The sequence below is a fragment of the Dermacentor silvarum genome, chromosome 10 (assembly GCF_013339745.2).
Source record: "Dermacentor silvarum isolate Dsil-2018 chromosome 10, BIME_Dsil_1.4, whole genome shotgun sequence".
Lineage (NCBI taxonomy): Eukaryota > Metazoa > Arthropoda > Arachnida > Ixodida > Ixodidae > Dermacentor > Dermacentor silvarum.
This window is the reverse complement of record NC_051163.1, coordinates 94,249,275-94,268,210: the sequence shown is the minus strand read 5'-3', so window position 1 is coordinate 94,268,210 and position 18,936 is coordinate 94,249,275. Positions and strand designations below refer to the sequence as shown.

Here is an 18,936-nt window from a genome sequence, read left to right as displayed (position 1 = left end):
TCTCCCCTGCTTCGGTCACTGTGGTGTGGATACTACGTCATGCGCGGATTATCGCCAATCAGCTCGCTCATGAGCTTGCCCGCGAGATTAATAGCCGGGGGTCGATGATCCCCTGGCCTTACCCGCCGATAGCGGACGAGGCACACTTTTATGCGAAAACTCTAAAGCAGCACTACAAACACCTCCGGCATTGATTGCAGACTCTTCCGCCACCACACCCTTGTCTCTGTACCGCTCAAGTACGCAACCTCAGGGCCGTCCAGCTCAACACTTTGATCACTCCAGCACGCCTTTATTGTTACCGCTCAGAGGCCTCAAGTCCCAACTGCCCCTCTACGTATCCGAATGTAGAGCACATCACTTTCTCTTTACCCGCAGCCCTACAATCCCCTCCCTAACCCCCACCTCCCCACTGGCGGGTGTGGTTGGCGTCGGCGGCCTTCGCCGACCAGCTGGCCATGGTCATCTTGCCGGAGGAAGATCAATAAGTCTTAGTCTGACCCGGAATAAAGTGTTTTCTCTCTCTCTCAGAAGGAAAGATTTACGTCGCGGACACAGTAACTGCCTCGTTCCACAAGGCTGAACGTGCATTCCTCCCATATCTGAATGCGGTCGTCATTACCCGCTACACATTGGCCTCGCGTTCAACCGCATATGGTCACAGTCAATAAACAATTGGGACTGGCGTTGCCCTCAACGACTGTTTCGGGGAAAAAAAGACTGCACTCAACCGCCGAATGAAAACAAAAATTTCGAGGACATGAGGTTCGAACACGTTCGCATGTCCAAACCTTTTTTTCGACCGGCTCTTGTCAAAGAAGCGAAAAACGAAGGAAACGCAACAGGTCACCTTTCCTCGTGACTTGGCGCTTATGGGTGCGATCACGTCGCATTCTCACTCGCAGCGGAAAAGAAGGCGATTGTTGGACGGTTTTATGGATTCCGCATACAAAATGCCGCCTCGCCTCCTCACAGGTCACCACCAGCAGTGAGCGGGCAGGACGGGTTCATAGTCTCCCTAACTGCGAGACGAAAGAAGTTCGGTCGCGTGACCTAGCAATTATAAGGAGGCTCGTGGGAAGAATGTCACAACTCGGATAGGCCAAATGAGGGACCATTACTGGTCTTCGCGGACTCTTTTCTGCATCTAGATTGCCTTTCAGCCCTGTGAGAAACTGGCGGTGTAACGTGGTGGTAGTATCTTACGCTGTGTAGCGTCGCCATGATACGCCAAGAAGCGCGAACAATCTTACACCCTTGTGAGGTATACGTGATTCGTGTCGCGAAATACCACTGCAACTTCGTGTCATGGTCAAGCTGCTTGAACACCTGTTAGCTTGGCGCCTCAACCTTCCACGTGCTCCTCTGCAATTTTCTGATGATGTAAGTTTGTTCATTTCTAAACACGACCGAGTTGGACTGGACGCAGGCCAGCCCCGCATAGCTACGGCTCTTTCATTTTTCTCAATTCCTTAACTGGACTTTTTCGTAACATTGGGATGAATTTCGCATATATGCCGAATTACGCACACTCTCGGTTTTGTCACGACTTCTATCCTCAAAGTTTCTCAGGAATCAAGCGCGAAAATCGGACGTTTGCCAAGGTATTTAGAAATCTGCCTGTATTAGGCGTGAACAATGTTGCACTATTTAGTTAAGTAACATCGGCTTGGAAACCAGCCTTCCTGCACGAGAACTTAGACTGTGAAGAAGCAAGTAGAATATGTATTTATTAATTGTGCTCTGATACGTCAAAGCATGGCCGCATACATCGTTTTTCTGAAGCCTGTCGATTTCTCAAATTTTGTGGACAGTGACATATCAAACTTTCTGTACAAAGAAGTAAAATTCAGTGGCGTTTCCGGAAAATTCCATTTTTTTCTGTGGTGGACAACGCGTCGTGCAGTGGTGGTGGTTTATCTGTCGAGGATTGCCTCCCACACTGCTTGCTGTCCTGCCAACTGAGCGTGGTGCGCTTTGCCCGTTGTCTGTGAGGTGGTGCGCCGTCGTCGTTTTCCGTCGGTGACGACAAAGAAGCGTGACGTCGTTCAAACCAACGTTACTACAGCTTCAGTTGTAAAATTCGGCGGCGTTGCGCGGAACCGCCACCCGCCCGCGCCTTCATGACGCTGCCGTCGCACCCAGCTTCACTTCCCCAGTAGTCGGCTTTGTGAACTGGCCGGGCGAAACACGCGGTGCAGCGTTGGTGTATTGTGTGGTTGATTGTTGACGGCGGATTTCAGGAAGCACGTCATCCGCAAAACTGTAGCCTTCACCGCGTTCGTTAAGAATATCAGCTGACGATGCCGATGTGCTGCGTTCCTGAGTGCAACAAGCGGCTATCGAACGATGTCGACAGTTCGGCGCGCCACTTCTTGTGTGCTCCCAGCAATGCGAAACTTCGCTCGGTGTTCAACAGAGTGAATCCTCGTGCCGACAAGGAACTCTCTGCGAAATCAATGGAAATCCACTTACACTTTCATGAGCAGGACATCTTAAAGAGTTTCTGCATATTGTCATTGGACAGACGGTTGAGGTGATACGAGACAAGTGGACACTTGCCGAGGGTGCGGTGCCGAAAGTGTTCCCCAACCTTCCCTCGTATCTGTCGAACCAACCGGGCGAAAAAACACGAACGAAGAGATATGTATGGTGACCTGTTCTGGGCCATCTTAGAAGAGCTGTCAGAGAATACGCTCACTCGTGTTGGGTGCCCCTTGCGCTTTCAGGAACTGAGTGCATGCATCATTCAATTTTTAACAGCGGAGCTGTTTAAGCTTTTTGCTTCCCCGCTTAGTGTTCGCAAAAACTCGCCTAGCGATGGCGTCACTGCGTACAGCTGTGCCTCGCATCACCTTGCGATAGCCAAACAATAGCTAATCAATATTCGATCAATAAACAATAAATTCCGGAAAATGCTAGGGATGACTTGGTAGTGCTTAGTCTAGCCCAAATACGTGACCAATACGTTGTGATATCCAATGAATAGCGAATCGTTAATTGATCAATAATCAATAAATTCCAGAAAAGCATATTTGGTAAGGCCAGGACCAGCTAGGTGGCCATCAGCTCCGCTGCTTTTTTAGCCTTGCGCCACTTGTGCAAGCTGCGCTAATTTTTATTTAGTCACGCGCATGCATACACGCATACCTTGCAGGAACCTTGCATACAAATGCATTCTTAGGCAAGGTTCCTGGAGCAGCGGCGGGGATCCAGTCTTGAAGCAAAGGCAGCGAGGAAACGTGCGAAGCTGCTGTAGGTGGAGTTAGTTTCCACGTAGGCCCAAATAATTTGCCTTGATTATGTCCCTGTTGACAGTTTAAGTCGTAGCTATATATAGGGGCATCCAGTTGTTGTTTTAGTTCCTTTTATTATTAATTTTTTATTTATTTTATTTATTGATACTGTCTGTCCATATGACGGGCTACTACAGGAGTGGATTTAACATACGTAAACAGAGAAGTGCGTTAGTGCACTTGAACAAAAAATGAAGCAGCACTGCTGATATGAAACACATTAACAATGTAATTACAGAGCACATTTTGACTTACTATTTCACAATATTAGTGCAGAACATCAGGCTGCATCAGCGTACACAAGGCAATGTGTTGCTTCCAAGAATGGGTTAACTGATTTTATTTGAACAATTGAATCGGGCAAAGAGTTCCACTGCTTAATTGCCCTGGGAAAAAAAAAACTATACTTGAAGCATCCATTGTGCACTGCGGGAGGAGGTATATACATACTGTGTCTGTGTCTTGATGTGGAAGTACTTGTCGCATCTTATTTTGACATGGTTATGAATGACTAGGAACAGGCATTTAAGCCTTTCATACTGGGTACGTTTTTGTAGAGGTGGGAGCTCTGCAAGTTTTGCATAATTCAGTTGGAGAGTGGAAACGGCGGTATTTATTAAATATAAACCCAGAAGTAAGGCGCTGGACCTTCTCTAGTTTTATACAGCTACTTTGGGTGTAGGGATCCCATACTATTTTTGCGTACTCAATTATGGGTCTTAGCAAGGTTTTGTAAGCTAAAATTTTAATTTTAATGCAGGTTACACATGGTCTTTAATAAAGTTTAATAAGGCTAATAAGGTCTTTAATGCAGCAGGTCTTTAATAAAGCTTTCATTGGTTTACAAGAAAGTTGTGCTGTTATTTTTGTGGATAACAACTGCCCCAGAGCAAAGTGTTCAGCAAGTAAAAGCAGTGAGAAAACGTGCCAAGCTGCTGTATGGGAGAAGTAAACTGCGTGAAAAGTTTAGGCGGCAGGAAAAAACACACGGCACTTAAAAACGCAGTTTCTGCACTTCGTCGTATGCGTTTCTTCCTATCGTGCAGTTTACCCTTCTTTCAGTATGAACATATTAGCCCGATATATCTCATTGCTTTAGATGGATACCGCTTTCACATGGTATGACTAGAAGACCAGCGATCGTGCAACACGCACAAGCTGCCCGTCCGCACGAGCGGCGAGGCGAGGCGACGCGACAGCAGTGGAGAGCGACGGAACTGCACCGCCATCTGGTGGCTGCCCAAGGAGTGGCGACAGCGGCGGCGTACGGGCGGAGAGTTTTACAACTGAAGCTAGTCTAGTAACGTTGATTCAAACGTGCTAGAAGCACGTTCGCGTTGTGTTTTTGCGTGTGCCGTGGCGGCAGTAGGTGTCGTGGTGGTTGACGCTGCTTCCCCCACGCTTCCGGCGTAATATCCCGTGCTCATTTTATTCTTAGTTGGTCGTCGTTCCGACCAGTGTGCCGTGCGATTTTGTATCCGCTGCGCGACAACGCCGTTCCTATCTGCCACGCCCCACCGGAGGTGTTATTTTCTCCCTGCATTGGGCGTTTGGTTGCTCGACCGAGAGGATTCCTGACATGGCACGCGACGGCAGCTTCTGCGGGCTTCCGGCTTTGGTGGCGATGGTGATCGTCCTCTGCTGTCTTGTCAGTAAGTGTTTATTTGTTGGACTGACCTGTGGCGGCTGCGTTGTTTTAGCGAGCCTCCGAGACCCATCTCATAGAGCGAACACGGCAGCTCGCGAGTCAAATCAGCGCGTACAGCGCGTCGTAATTGCAGCCTCCGCGATCAACTTCAGAAACATTTTCAGAGCTAATTGCGGAGGCCACGCTCCGCTGTGCTGAGTACGGTGAACGCCACCTAGTAGTGCTTCTGCGAGAACGCGTTGGTAGTGCTTCTTGATGCCAGCGTCCCTTCGAATGCTGGCATCGAGGCGTCGTAGTGCTGAGACCACCGAAGCGTTCACTGTCGGTGCGCGTTAGTGTCATAATGCAGTACTTCTCTTTTCTGCTCGTAGGCGGCGGCACCGCCCCGAGCAAGAGCGCGGGTACACGGAGGAGTGTTAGATATATAAGGCGCGTCTGTGTAGCTCTCTGCAAATGCGTTTGTGGCGCAATGGGTTAAACGCTCGGCGATCTATCGTCGCAGACCGAGAGGTCGTGGGTTCGATTTCCAAATTTTGCATGTTTGTGGAACTTTTTCTTCTGGTTTCTTTCTTTGTATTATGTTCGTGTATGTTCGTGTGACGTAAAAAAAAAAAGGTGCCACCTGCCGCGTGCATCGAAAACGCCGCGGCGCACCAACCGGGGGCATAAAAAAAGCATAAAAAAGCCAGACATCGGCATAGAAAATTCGTCAGGAACGCTCGGAACGCCGTCGCGCGTGGAAGCTAACGCGTCCCAACCCCGTCAGCTAGCGGGGACATAAGACCAACCCGCATAAGCAATAGCGTGAATCAATACACCTCACCTGATTTAACCTTCACCATGAACATAGAGAATGCCATCTTGGACAATACGGAACTTAACGTTGGGAGTCATCATTATATTCATGGAGTGCTGTTTTAGGGTGGTCACCATACCAACATTTTGACGCTATTTACCGCGAAATTTGGTGGGTAGCCATTTTGGTCTCCAGTCTTTCTGCCGTTTTTTTTTGTCACGCTCTGATGTACTCATGTTGGCACGCGATCATTGAATTTCTTTAATTTAGTTTTGCGCCAATGCGCACAAGAAACCTGCATACATCTGTAATGTACTAGTTGCCTTTTCCTTTTATTTTAACACATCAAACTTACTTTTCTATTGCATGTCGTGCGACACATGTAAAGCAACAAGTTATAAGGCACCATGGCATGCTCGTAGTAGCATTATCTCACGCCAAGAATGTGAACTTCATTAAGCATTGTCGTTGCCTTCCAGTTTTACATAATATATAAAGGGTATTTTTCGAAGTGTGCTGTAATAAAGACTGTACTTTCCAGCGTAACTAAAACGTAGACGTGCCGTATCCGGCGCTCAGACGCGCCATTTGTCTCTGGCTGGTGAGGCCAAAGTTTATTAAAAGAAGTTAATTATTTTACCGTCACGAAGGGTTGCGGGAAATGTAGTATTTCGGCTGGTCTTTCGCCATTTTGTGCCCCAGATTTAACCCGCCAATTTAGCTCTTGGAGGTAGGTACCCTAAAAGGCGTTGCATGTAGGCTCTCTAATTATATTCACTCCATTACGGTACCATCCACAGGCTACAAAGGGGAAACGCTAAAAATTAAGCACACTAAATGGAACGTTTTCTGGTATGTTCGGAATATACGTGAACCCGCACCCATTACAAACCTTGAAGAGTGGATATCCACTCTTCTCAAAGACGGAGCTAACTCAACCACTGAGGTAGCGTAGGAGGACGGGCCAGCTCCTGATGTCAAAGTGGTCCACTGTGGTCTGCGCAGCAGTGCTTGTAGAAACACTGGCTCGCGCAAAAACACAATCGTGGCTTACGCAATTGCCTCGTGCAACTCGAAAAGGATATCGAGAAGTACTCACGACAGCTCAGTCAGGAACACTGGCACCAGCTATGTGACCGCCTTAATGGCGAGATAGGATGGAAAAACACCTGGTTTCTGCTTAAACACCTACATGACCCCACTCAGACTAGAACAGCATCACAAAGGCACCTTCAAAAGATCATACACTCCTTCCCAGGAGATAATCATTCCCTCTTTGAAGCTCTAAAAAACCACTACTTTAATACAAGCACCAATATTCCAATGCCCGTAGCTTACACCGAAAAAGAAAACAAGGAATTGGACAGTGAAATTATGAAATCGGAAGTACGCGCTGTCCTAAACAGCATCAAAACTACAGCGGCGGCTGGCGAGGACCGTATCATTAATAAAAAGCTACTTAACCTAGACGATCAGTCGGTTACCGAAATCGCCAACCTTTTCAACATCCACTGGAAAGAGGGGGCTACACCCACCAGCTGGAAACATGCAAACGTAGTCTTCATATCCAAACCAGGGAAGAGGCTTTTAAGTGGAAAATCTTCCGCCCCATCTTCTTAACCTCTTGCCTTGGGAGGGTATAGAACACGTCATTCTTAACAAACTGAATGAGTACACTGAAAGCATAATGCTACTGCCCCTTACGATGATTGGCTTCTAGCTAAATCTGTCTACCCAAGACATTATGTGGCAGATTCAGCAGGCCCTGTAAGAGCCACCCGTACCATCCTAGGGCTAGACGTGAGAAAAGCGTTTGACAATTTATTACACGTATCAATACTACAAATCTATCCCAAAAGAATGTCTGGGAGCGCACTTATGTCTACATTACAAACTTCCTTAAGGATCGCACTGTAGGAAATACACCTTGAGGGACATTAAAAGCGACAATTTCAATTAGGAACAATGGGCCCCCCTCAAGGTGCGGTCCTCTCCCACTTCCTTTTCAACGTGACCATTCGAAACCTGCCCCCGTTACTGAAAAGGATCCCGAATATCAAGCATTCCAGCTACGCTGATGATATCACAATCTGGACCAACAGCGGTTCGGATGGTGTAATCATGGACGCACTACATGCGACCGCAGACAGCATAGAAACTTTTTGGCGACAAAGCGGTCTTGCGTGCTTCCCGACAAAATCCGTACTTCTCGTCGTCCGGGATAAATGTACGAAACTGCCCACCGAAAGGGATGTCACTCCCCCTATCCGATTAATATGGAAGACAGCCTAGTTCCGCCCGTACTGGCAATAAGAGTCCTGGGCATACTAATTCAGCATGATACTGAAAATTCCGAGACTATTTCCCGATTACAGATGGCAGCCAGCCAAATCTGCGGCCTGCTCAGACGAGTAGCTACAAGACGACGCGCTTTGAAGGAGGCTGATCTGTGTCGCCTGACGCAGGCTTTCCTAGTCAGTCGCATAGTGTACTCCTTCCCATACTACCACCTGTGGCTTCCCAACAAGGAAAAGGTCAACAGTGTCATCCGCACAGCTCATAAAGAAGCCCCCAGGCTCCCTAGGCATGCGAACACAGAACGATTACTTGAGCTAGCGGTAAACAATACGCTTGACGAACTCATGGAAGCCCATAAAACGGCCCAACGTGAACGATTATCCAGCAACGCAGCTGGCAGGTTCATTCTGGATAAACTCGGGCTGAATCCCGTTAGGAATTCGGCAGGACGAACCGCACTACCCGGTGCGGTCAAACGCCATTTGGTTATCAAACCGTTACCCAAGGAGACACGACAAGAGGCGGTCTGCCACAGCTAAGGCCCTTCAAGAAAGGTATTAAAAAAACAAGCACACTGCGTATGTCGATGCGGCAAAGCAGAATCACCAAAATTACGTTGTGAGCGTCGATACCTGGATTTTACTGGTTGCAGACGTCTGTCGTGCAGTCATTGGAGCAGACTTCTTGCACAACTACGGACTCCTTGTCGACGTTCAACGACACCGTCTCATCGACTCCGTGACCCAGCTATCCGTTCCCGGCGTGTCATCATCAGACACATCGCCGATCGCGCCTATTTCTGCCATGTTGGATGAACCTTTCGCCGCGCTCCTACGTGATTTTCGCACCTTGACGCGCCTGCTGGACTGGACGCAACCGGTGCAACATGACGATGACGTTGCCATCACGTCATCACCTCCGGCCCACCAGACTACTTTCGACCCCAGCGTTTGTCCGAGGAGAAACTGAAGATCGCTCGCGCGGGGTTCGAACAAATGCTGCAACTTGGCATCATCCGCCCGTCCTCCAGTAATAGGGCATCCCCACTTCACATGGTGCCTAAGAAGACGAGAGACTGGCGCCCATGCGGTCATTTCCTTGTACAAAACAACGTTACAGTTCCTGATCGCTACCCTCTCCCGAAAATTCAGTACTTCGCGGTAGCGTGGTACGGTGCGACGATCTTTTTCTAAGATCGATCTCGTGCGCACCTATCATCTGCCGGTTGCTGAAGAAGACGTTCCCAAGACCGCCATCACCCTTCGGTCTTTTTGAATTTCTCCGCATGTCTTTCGGCTTACGGAACTCGGGCCGATTCTTTCAGCGTTTCATAGATTCCGTCAGAGGCCTGCCTCTCGTTTTTGCTTACATTGACGACTTTCTCGTCGCAAGCTCTTCCCCAGAAGAACATCTTGACCACTTGCGGTTGTTGTTTTGATGCCTTGCCATTAACGGAATTGCCATCAACGCCGCCAAGAACGAATTCTGTCAACCCGAACTCGAGTTCCTCGGTCATATCGTCGACGCTAACAGCATTCGACCACTGCCATCCAAGATTCGCGTCATTGAAGACCTTCCCCGAACGACCACACTCACCAAGCTTCGCCAATTTCTCGGATTCGTCAATTTCTACCGCTGATTCATCCCCGATTGCGCACGACTTATGGCTCCTCTAGACGCTCTACTGGTGAACAAACGTAAACAAGTGCTTCGGTGGCATGAAGAGGCCACTGACGACAATTGCCGACGCCACGTTGCTTAGACACCCAAAGCCAGACGCGCCCACTGCCATCATGACCGACGCTTCAAACACCGCCGTTGGTGTCGTTCTGCAGCAATTCATCGACAATGCGTGGCATCCACTTGCCTTTTAGGGGCGAAGCACCTTAGGGCCGAGCCTTGTCCCTCGTAGTCCGCTGTCCGTAGCTCTGGTTTGCATGTATACTGTGTATACCAGAGCATGTACATTGTACCATCTGGTGCGCCAGGGGATGCGAGGGTAGAATCGAAGAAGCCATGCAGGAGGCGATCGACGTGATCGAGGAGTGTCTCCGCCCCACCGGACTTCGGTGCTCCCCCGCCAAGTCGGAGCTTCTGCTTTACAGAAAAGAGAAGGGAGGAAGACCCAAAGATTAGAAGCCAGTCGCCGAAAGCAGCATCAGTCTGCAGGCTTGTGACGGAGGGGTGACACCCAGGGTCGACGTCATTCTGGTCCTGGGCATATTTGTCGAATTCAACGGCGGGAACGGAACAGCTCTCCGCAACATCATCACAATGACAGAAAACGCTTTCCGCCTTGTTCGCAGAATCGCAAACAGACACAGAGGCATGAAGGAAGCCAGTCTCCTCAGCCTGATCAACGTCTTCGTATTACGCCACTTCACGTACACGATTTCTATGCACAACTGGCTCAGAGCGGAGCGAGACAAGCTCAATGCTATCATCCGCAAAGTAGTCAAAAGGGCTCTCGGGCTACCCATTAGGACCCATACCGAAGATCTCCTCAAGCTGGGGGTACACAACACCGCCGAGGAGATTTCGGAAGCCCAAGAACGCGCGCAGCTCGCTCGCGTGACCACCACAGCGGCAGGTAAACGCATCCTCGAGGGTCAGTACCCCGAACCCTAGGTGCATTCGAGACAAGTTCGATGTGGCCCCCGTGCCTCGAAACGTTCATCCCGTGCACAACGAGGGCAGACGCAAGGCTAGAGCAGTAGCAATTCTTAAACAGATCAAGCAATAAGGCATCAGAGCACGCTTCGTCGACGCAGCGGAGTACAGCGATGGAAAGACCTTTGCCGTCGTCGTGGTCGACTCCAGCGGCAAGCTTTCCAACAGCGCTTCAATTCGCACTTCAGACCTCGAAGTCGCCGAGCAAGCCGCCGTCGCCCTCGCCCTGCTACACGGTCGTGAGTCTGAGATCTATAGCAATTCCAAAACTGCAGTTAGGGCTTTTCAGAAGGGTCGCATCGCCGAGCAAGCTACTCGTCTTCTTAGCGCCTCCAATCCGGATGCTGTCACGCATCATTCGATTCACTGGTTTCCCCTTCACGTTGGGTCGGTCGAAGGTGCTCCCCTGATTCTCAATGAGTCTGCTCACGAGGCTGGGCGCGACCTCACCGTCCGCGCTTTATCTGTAAGGAGAGCCGACACCCCTCCCCCTTACGGCCACAAGGATGCTCCCACTACTCACAACGAGGTTACAAAATTCTTCTGCATGTCTAGAAGCGTCTTTCCACCCCCTCACCCCAAATTGAATAGGGCGCAAGCTGTTTCGCTTAGACTTTTACAGACCGGCACATACCCGCGTCTGGCCGTTCCGCATGAAGTTTACCCTGACGAATATGGCGACGACGCCTGCCTGTCCTGCGGGCGGACCTCCACTCTAGCACACATGCTCTGGGAGTGCGGGTCGAGATACCCCAAGTTCAGCAAGGATGAGTGGGACTCGCTTCTGCGTACCCCCACTCTAGACAAGCAAATCCTGGCTGTACGGCGTGCCCGCGACCGGGCCGGTGGGATAGATCAGCCGGTCCCGATGTGGGACTGCCGGGAGCGCGACGAGTTCGCGTCCTCGCCGGACCTCTAATAAAAGTCATTTCCCTCACTCATGTGCACTGCACACATGTACAGTATATATTTGTATAAGTATATATACATATAGAGGTACGGGGATCGATAGCCCCACCTCCGCCACTTGTAGAGGCGTTTATTGCACACAGGCGTTAGGGCCAACCGTTGGATCAGTTCAAGGAATCGCGAGCGCGAGCGGCGTAGTCCGAGCGATGCGTTGGAGAGACTAACCCACTAGACATCGCTGGTGAGGATGCCCCACTGCATCGTCCCTGTTCTTCACTAAATATATATATATATATATATATATATATATTGTACTGAAGGGACTGGGCCATGGTGCTGGTGAAGGATGAAGAAGACAAGCAACGCTTGCTCGCCCGCTTCGCCATAGCTCCCTTTTGACTTGTTTCAGTCTGCCGTTCTAACGCCAGATCGAGTGTTGCTAGGAAAACATCCCCATTGCATCTGGTGGATGCGCTGGGTTTCTCTTCCACATCCTGGAACTCCGCAGTCGGACGCTACCAAGAGCTCCTGCGATGAATGATCCCGGACCGTCCCAGGCTGCTGCTCCCGTACCCCCGACCATTGTCTGCCCTGGCGTCGTCCGGCAGCGCGATCCTGCTATCTTTAGCGGAACAGAGGACCTCGACGTCGAGGACTGGCTCGCCGAATACGCCCGTGTAAGCGCATATAATAAGTGGGCCGACCGCGACAAGCTCACTAATGTAGGCTTTTATTTGACGGGCGTGGCGAACCTCTGGTTCAGAAATCATGAAACCAGTTTTACCACCTGGTCCGCTTTTGCAAGTACTTTGACTGAGGTTTTCGGCCGTCCCGCCGTTCGCCGCCTTCGTGCTGAGCAGCGATTGCGTGGTCGCGTTCAACGCACTGACGAGAGCTTTACCAGCTACATTGAAGACGTGCTCTCGCTCTGCCGGCGCGTCAACTCATCCATGGACGAAGCTGACAAGATCAAGCACGTCATGAAAGGCGTCGATGACCACGCCTTCCAGATGCTCGTCGCCAAGAGTCCCCAGACCGTTGCCGAGGTAATTCAGCTCTGTCAGGAGTACGACGAGCTGCGCAAGCAGCGTGCCACAACACGTTGTGCTGCTCAGCAGGATACCGCGGATCTCGCTCCCTTGGATTTTAGCCGCGACGCTGCCGACATTTCTGCTTTAATGCCGCAAATCCAGCAGTTCATCCGCCAGGAAGTCGCGCGGCAACTGTCTCTGGCGACTAGCCCTCCTGAGCCGGTGACTTCCTTGGCTCCTTCGCTTCGTCAGGTGCTTCAAACGCAAGTTGCTGAGGCGCTACCAGCTGCCCCTCATCCGCAGCCCGTTGTTGGACCACTGACGTACGCTAACGTTGTCGCCCGGCCTTATGCTCCTCCGGCTCCTGACGCCTACCGGACCACCGGAACTTTCCATGTGCCGCCACCACCTTCACGCCCGGTTCCCGTTCCTTACTCGGCCGCTGGAGCCCCTGTCGTCAACCCATGGCGCACACCTGATAACCGGCCAATATGCTATTCCTGTGGTTTCCCGGGCCACGTAGCACGATTCTGCCGCCGTCGCAACTACCGTTTCCCTGACAGTGGGAGCGCCTCCGGCTACATGCCTGCTCGACTTCCGCGTCATGATGTGTCTAATCTTCCTCCGGACTCGTCTTCTAGTCGCCGCCCCTTCGATTCACGCCAGTCGCCCTCCCCACGTCGTCGATCCCTTTCCCCCATGGTTCGTCGACTCAGTCCTGCCCGCGAGGAAAACTAACAGTCGCAGTTCCCGAGGCACGAACTGCGTTTACCTCGAACATTTCAAGGCCTCATTTTTCTCCTGCGAACGAAATTGAACTGTCCGTCGATGGCGTCACCGTACACGCACTTATTGACACCGGAGCCCCCGTTTCTGTTATTAGTCAAAAGTTTTGCCGCCGTTTGAACAAAGTGACCAACCCACTTGCTTACCTATCGCTGCGTACGGCAACATCGCATCGCATTCAGCCTTCAGCATCATGCACAGCTCGGGTCGTCATTCAAGGCGTTTTGTATGTTGTCGAATTTGTCGTTCTATCCCGTTCCTCGCACGACGTCATTCTTGGATGGAACTTCCTATCTCTGAACCAAGCTGTTGTTGACTGCGCTCGTGCCGAACTTACGTTATCAGTGCCGTGCTTTGAGCCTGACGACCACCATTCTACTAAAGTTGTTGCTGCCACGGACATCGACATCGCACCTTTCTCAGCCGCTCTGGTCCCTGTGTCGTGTGACTCTGTCGCGAACTCATCTGTTTTGTTTACGCCGTCAGCCTCTTGTGCGAGCCGTCGGAACCTTCTGCTTCCTTTTGCTATCGTCACTTTTTGCGGCGGTTCTGCTGCCCTTTACGTGTGCAATCCCTCCGCGTGCCCTTCATCCATACTCCGCGGCGAGTGCTTGGGGAGCTCTGAATATTTCGACTGCACCCTCCCAGCCTCCATGTTTGACGATGCGGCACCACTTCTGCTTTGCGCCGTCACTCCTCCTGGCGCGACCGATGCCCCTGTGGACGTCTTTGCTCATGCCGTCGACTCGGCACTCACACCTGTCCAGCACGAGGAAATTATCCAGCTCCTCCAGCGTTTTCGGGCCTCCTTCGACATTGGCCAACCGTCTTTGGGTCGAGCGTCAGCAGTCGTTCACCATATCGACACCGGTCAACAAACCCCTTTGCGCCAGCGTCCGTATCGTGTGTCGGTCGCTGAACGCCGGATCATCGACCAGCAGGTTGACGACATGCTGCAGCGTGGCATCATCCAGCCCTCTAACAGTCCCTGGGCATCTCCGGTTGTCCTCGTTAAAAAGAAAGACGGCTCCATAAGGTTCTGCGTCGACTATCGCCGCCTTAACCGCATAACGCGCAAAGATGTCTACCCTCTGCCGCGCATCGACGATGCCTTGGACAGCCTACAGGGTGCGGAATTCTTTTCTTCACTGGATCTGCGCTCCCGGTACTGGCAAGTGCCGATGGCAGAGGCCGATCGCCAAAAGACAGTTTTTGTAACACCTGATGGTCTATATGAATTCACCGTCATGCCCTTTGGCCTCTGCAACGCGCCTGCCACTTTCTAACGAATGATGGACACCATTCTCCGAGGCCTGAAGTGGAACACGTGCCTTTGCTACTTAGATGACATTGTAGTTTTTTCTACCGACTTTGCATCACACCTCAGCCGCCTCGAGCAAGTCCTTGCGTGCCTCACCGCTGCAGGACTGCAGCTAAATTTGAAGAAATGCCACTTCGGCGCTCGCAAGCTTACTATCCTCGGTCATGTGGTCTCAAAAGACGGTATCCTCCCGGACCCTACGAAACTTAGTGCTGTATCCGCGTTCCCCAAACCAACTACCCTGAAAGAGCTTCGCAGCTTCATCGGCTTATGCTCCTATTTCCGCCGCTTCGTCCGCAATTTTGCCTCCATAATCGCCCCCTTGACCGCGTTTCTTACCGGCCGTTCCGAGCTACCGGACTGGTCCCCGGCATGTGACGACGCCTTTCAAGAACTGCGCCGCCTTCTCACTTCACCGCCAGTACTGCGCCACTTCGATCCCTCTGCTCCAACTGAGATTCACACGGACGCTAGTGGTGTCGGGCTAGGTGCTGTTCTTGCACAGCGCAAGAATGGCTTCGATGAGTACGTCGTAGCGTATGCCAGCCGCACCCTTACCAAAGCTGAGGCGAACTACTCCGTTACTGAAAACGAATGTTTGGCCATTATTTGGGCTATCGCAAAATTTAGACCTTACGTGTATGGGCGCCCTTTTGACATCGTGACCGACCATCATGCCCTATGCTGGTTGTCTTCACTCAAAGATCCAACTGGTCGGCTCGCTCGTTGGGCATTACGCCTACAAGAATACGACATCCGTGTTGTTTATCGCTCCGGCCGCAAGCATTCAGACGCAGACGCTCTTTCCCGGTCACCCCTGTCACCTGATCCTATCTGCTCGTCGATTTCCGCCTGCGGTGCCTTCGCCCTCAACATTTCCGACCTGCCATCAGAGCAGCGCAAGGACCCATGGATCTGTTCGCTTCTCGACTTCCTGTCTAGCCGGTCGCCAGCGCCGATCTCTCGGACGCTCCGTCGCCAAGCCACGCACTTTCTTATTCGGGATCACCTCCTCTACCGGCGCAACTACAACTCCAGCGGTCGCAAGTGGTTGCTTGTTATTCCCCGACATCTCCGCTCCGACATCTGCGCCACGTTCCACGATGACCCACAATGCGGCCACGCTGGGGTATTGAAGACATACTCTCGCCTCCAGGTTCGGTACTATTGGCGCGGTATGTATCGTTTCGTTCGCCAGTATGTCCGGTCATGCCCCCTGTGCCAACGCCGCAATACACCTCCTAAACATGCTGCCGGCCCCTTGCAGCCTTTACCATGCCCCGCTCGAGCGTTCGACCGCGTCGGAGTTGACCTATACGGTCCGCTTCCCAGCACTCCCAGCGGCAACCGCTGGGTTATTGTTGCTATCGACCACCTTACGCGGTACGCTGAAACTTCAGCCCTGTCATCTGCCACGGCAAAAGACGTTGCTCGTTTTATCCTTCAGAACCTGGTATTACGGCATGGAGCACCTCGAGAATTACTGAGCGACCGCGGTCGCGTTTTCCTCTCTGACGCCATTACAGCGTTGCTAAAGAAGTGTCGCATCATTCACCGCACTACCACGGCATACCATCCCCAAACTAATGGCATGACAGAGCGTTTTAATCGCACCCTTGGCGACATGTTGGCCATGTATGTTTCCTCTGACCACTAGAATTGGGATCGGATTCTGCCTTTCGTAACGTACGCATATAATACTGCAACGCAAAGCACCACTGGATTTTCACCTTTCTTTCTTCTTTACGGACACGAACCTTCCTGCACAATGGAAACAATTCTACCCTACCGGCCGGATGCTTCGGTGTCGACGACTGTTTCACGAGCGGCTGCATACGCGGAAGAATGTCGCCAGCTCGCTCGCTCGTTCACATCCCAGGACCAGTGGCGCCAAAAGCATCGCCACGACACGTCCACTACAGCTACGTCCTTTACTCCCGGCTCGCTGGTCTGGTTGTGGGTGCCGTCTACTCCACCGGGCCTTTCCTCCAAGCTGCATTCCAAGTACCATGGTCCCTATCGGGTACTGCGACAAACATCCGCAGTCAACTACCTCATCGAGCCGAAGGATGCGTCTTCCGACCAGCGTCGTCGCGGCCAGGAAATTGTCCACATCTCCCGCCTAAAGCAGTGCCACGACCCGCCTGTCTTCTCCTGCCCCTAGGTCGCCAGGATGGCTCTTCTTTTGGTGGGGAGTGATTGTACTGAAGGGACTGGGCCATGGTGCTGGTGAAGGATGAAGAAGACAAGCAGCGCTTGCTCGCCCGCTTCGCCATAGCTCCCTTTTGACTTGTTTCAGTCTGCCGTTCTAACGCCAGATCGAGTGTTGCTAGGAAAACATCCCCATTGCAATATATATATATATATATATATATATATATATATATATATATATATATATGGCTATATACAGAGTGTTTCAGTGAACACTTTCAAATTTTTTTTAAGGTTGCCTGTAGCAGATAGCCCAATTCTAGTTAATGAGCTGGTCTACTCGAAGAGGCGGACATTACTTGCACTAGTAATTGAAATGCATAATCGAATCATTAACAATAATTCACCAATTAAGTTTTTAACTAATTGCCTGATGGCCCATATTGCAATATACAAATTGTAGCCGGGGAGTTCGCAAGGCGGATCCACTGGGAATTAATTCTCAGAATCACACCAGTTTCAAGATAATAATTCCCGATCTTTGCGGAGAAATGCATTGTCGTTCCAGGTAATTTTGTGCTTGAATGCATAAAGCGACGTTTTGTTAAGATACTAACTGGAACGCCAATGTATTTCTCCGCAATGTTCGATAATTGATATCTTGGAACTGGTGTCATCCCTAGAATTCCTTTCAAGTGGATCCGCGTTGCGAACTCCACGGCTACAATTTGTTAATTCCAATATGGGTCATCAGGTAATTAGTTAAAAACTTAATTAGTGAATTATTGGTAATTATTCAATTATGCATTTCAACTTCTAGTGCAAGTAATGTCCGCCTCTTCGACTAGACTACCTTATGAACTAAAATTGTGCTATCTGCCACAGGCAACCTTTAAGAATTTTTGAAAGTATTCGCTGAAACACCCTGTATGTATGTATATGTATGTGTATATGTACAGTATATGCACGCCAAGCTCCGGCTTCCGGTTCCGGCTCCGGTTCCACTTCCGGTTGCGGCTTCCGGAGGACGCTTGTGGCGTTTGGCCCGAAAGATCCCCGGGTGCTTCGCCCACTCATCATCATTCACTTCGTGGAGGAAGGAGTAATAAACATTTATTGCGGAACCAGCACTTTAAGAGTGACGGGCCTAAGCCTCCCATGAGGGGACGTCGAGGGCTTGCCTCGCCGCCGCCTCACGGGCGTGCTGGGTCGCCCAGGTTTGGTCGTCGAGGGCGGAGCTCCGCAGAGCCTCACGCAACCTCGACGAGAGGGTCGTGGTGTTAATGTGTGTGTACTGTGCTGGGCACTCCCACAGCCTATGCGGAAGCGTAGCTGGGTGAGTGCCACAGCACCGGCAGTTGGGGGTATTGTAAACTTCAGGGAATATAAAGTCGAGGCGGGCGGGTGAAGGGTACGTATTTGTTTGTAGCAGGCGCAGGGTGGTAGCCTGCGCCCGGCTGAACTTGGGGTGAGGTGGGGGGAAGGTTCGGCGACTAAGGTAAAATGCCTTAACGAGATCGTTGTAAGTAGTCAGACTGCCCCTGGTGTCCAACTCGTCTCTAGTGTCTCCGGCACGGTTGACTAGTACTCGCGCAATGGAGTGGGTGACCTCGTTGAGGTTGGGGAGGTGTGGGTGGACAGTTCCCGCGTGGGCTGGGATCCATGTCAGGGAGATCATGCTTTCTTTAGAGTGTGGTGCCTGGCGGAGGATACGAAGAGCTTGAGGAGAAATACGGCCTTTGCTGAAGTTAGTGATGGCTGAGTGAGAGTCACACACGATGGTGTGACAGGTGGGATCTAGCGTGGCCAGGGCGATGGCCACTTCTTCAACCGTTTCGGCAGTGGGGGTAATGACGCTGGAGGCGTGGTGTAGGACTCCGTCGCGTGTGGCGACGGCCACAAATCGTGTGCCATGGGAATATTGCGCTGCATCAACAAATGTAACGCCAGGTACACGAGCAAAGGCTTTTATGATTGCTCCGGCCCGAGCTTGGCGCCGGGCCCTGTTATATTCAGGGTGCATATTT

At 51.2% G+C, this 18,936-nt stretch overlaps 1 protein-coding gene across 14 annotated transcripts in view; it reads left to right on the top strand.

Annotated features, from left to right (window-relative positions):
* The window catches only part of LOC119466292 (cuticle collagen 2-like), a 1,179,781-nt gene that overhangs the window by 210,815 nt on the left and 950,030 nt on the right, over positions 1–18,936 (top strand). Inside the window, exon 2 of one of the 14 annotated variants that reach the window (XM_049656727.1) lies at positions 4,666–4,819. The exons of 1 other annotated variant lie outside the window; for it this stretch is intronic. Coding sequence is in view for 4 of the 13 variants with exons in the window: in XM_049656728.1 (XP_049512685.1) it covers positions 4,876–4,948 (73 nt within the window). In the remaining 9 variants the exon portion in view is untranslated. Of the gene's footprint in view, positions 1–4,187; positions 4,949–18,936 lie in introns of those variants that run through there. 12 more of the 14 variants (XM_049656728.1, XM_037726783.2, XM_049656747.1 and 9 more) reach the window with 12 other exon arrangements.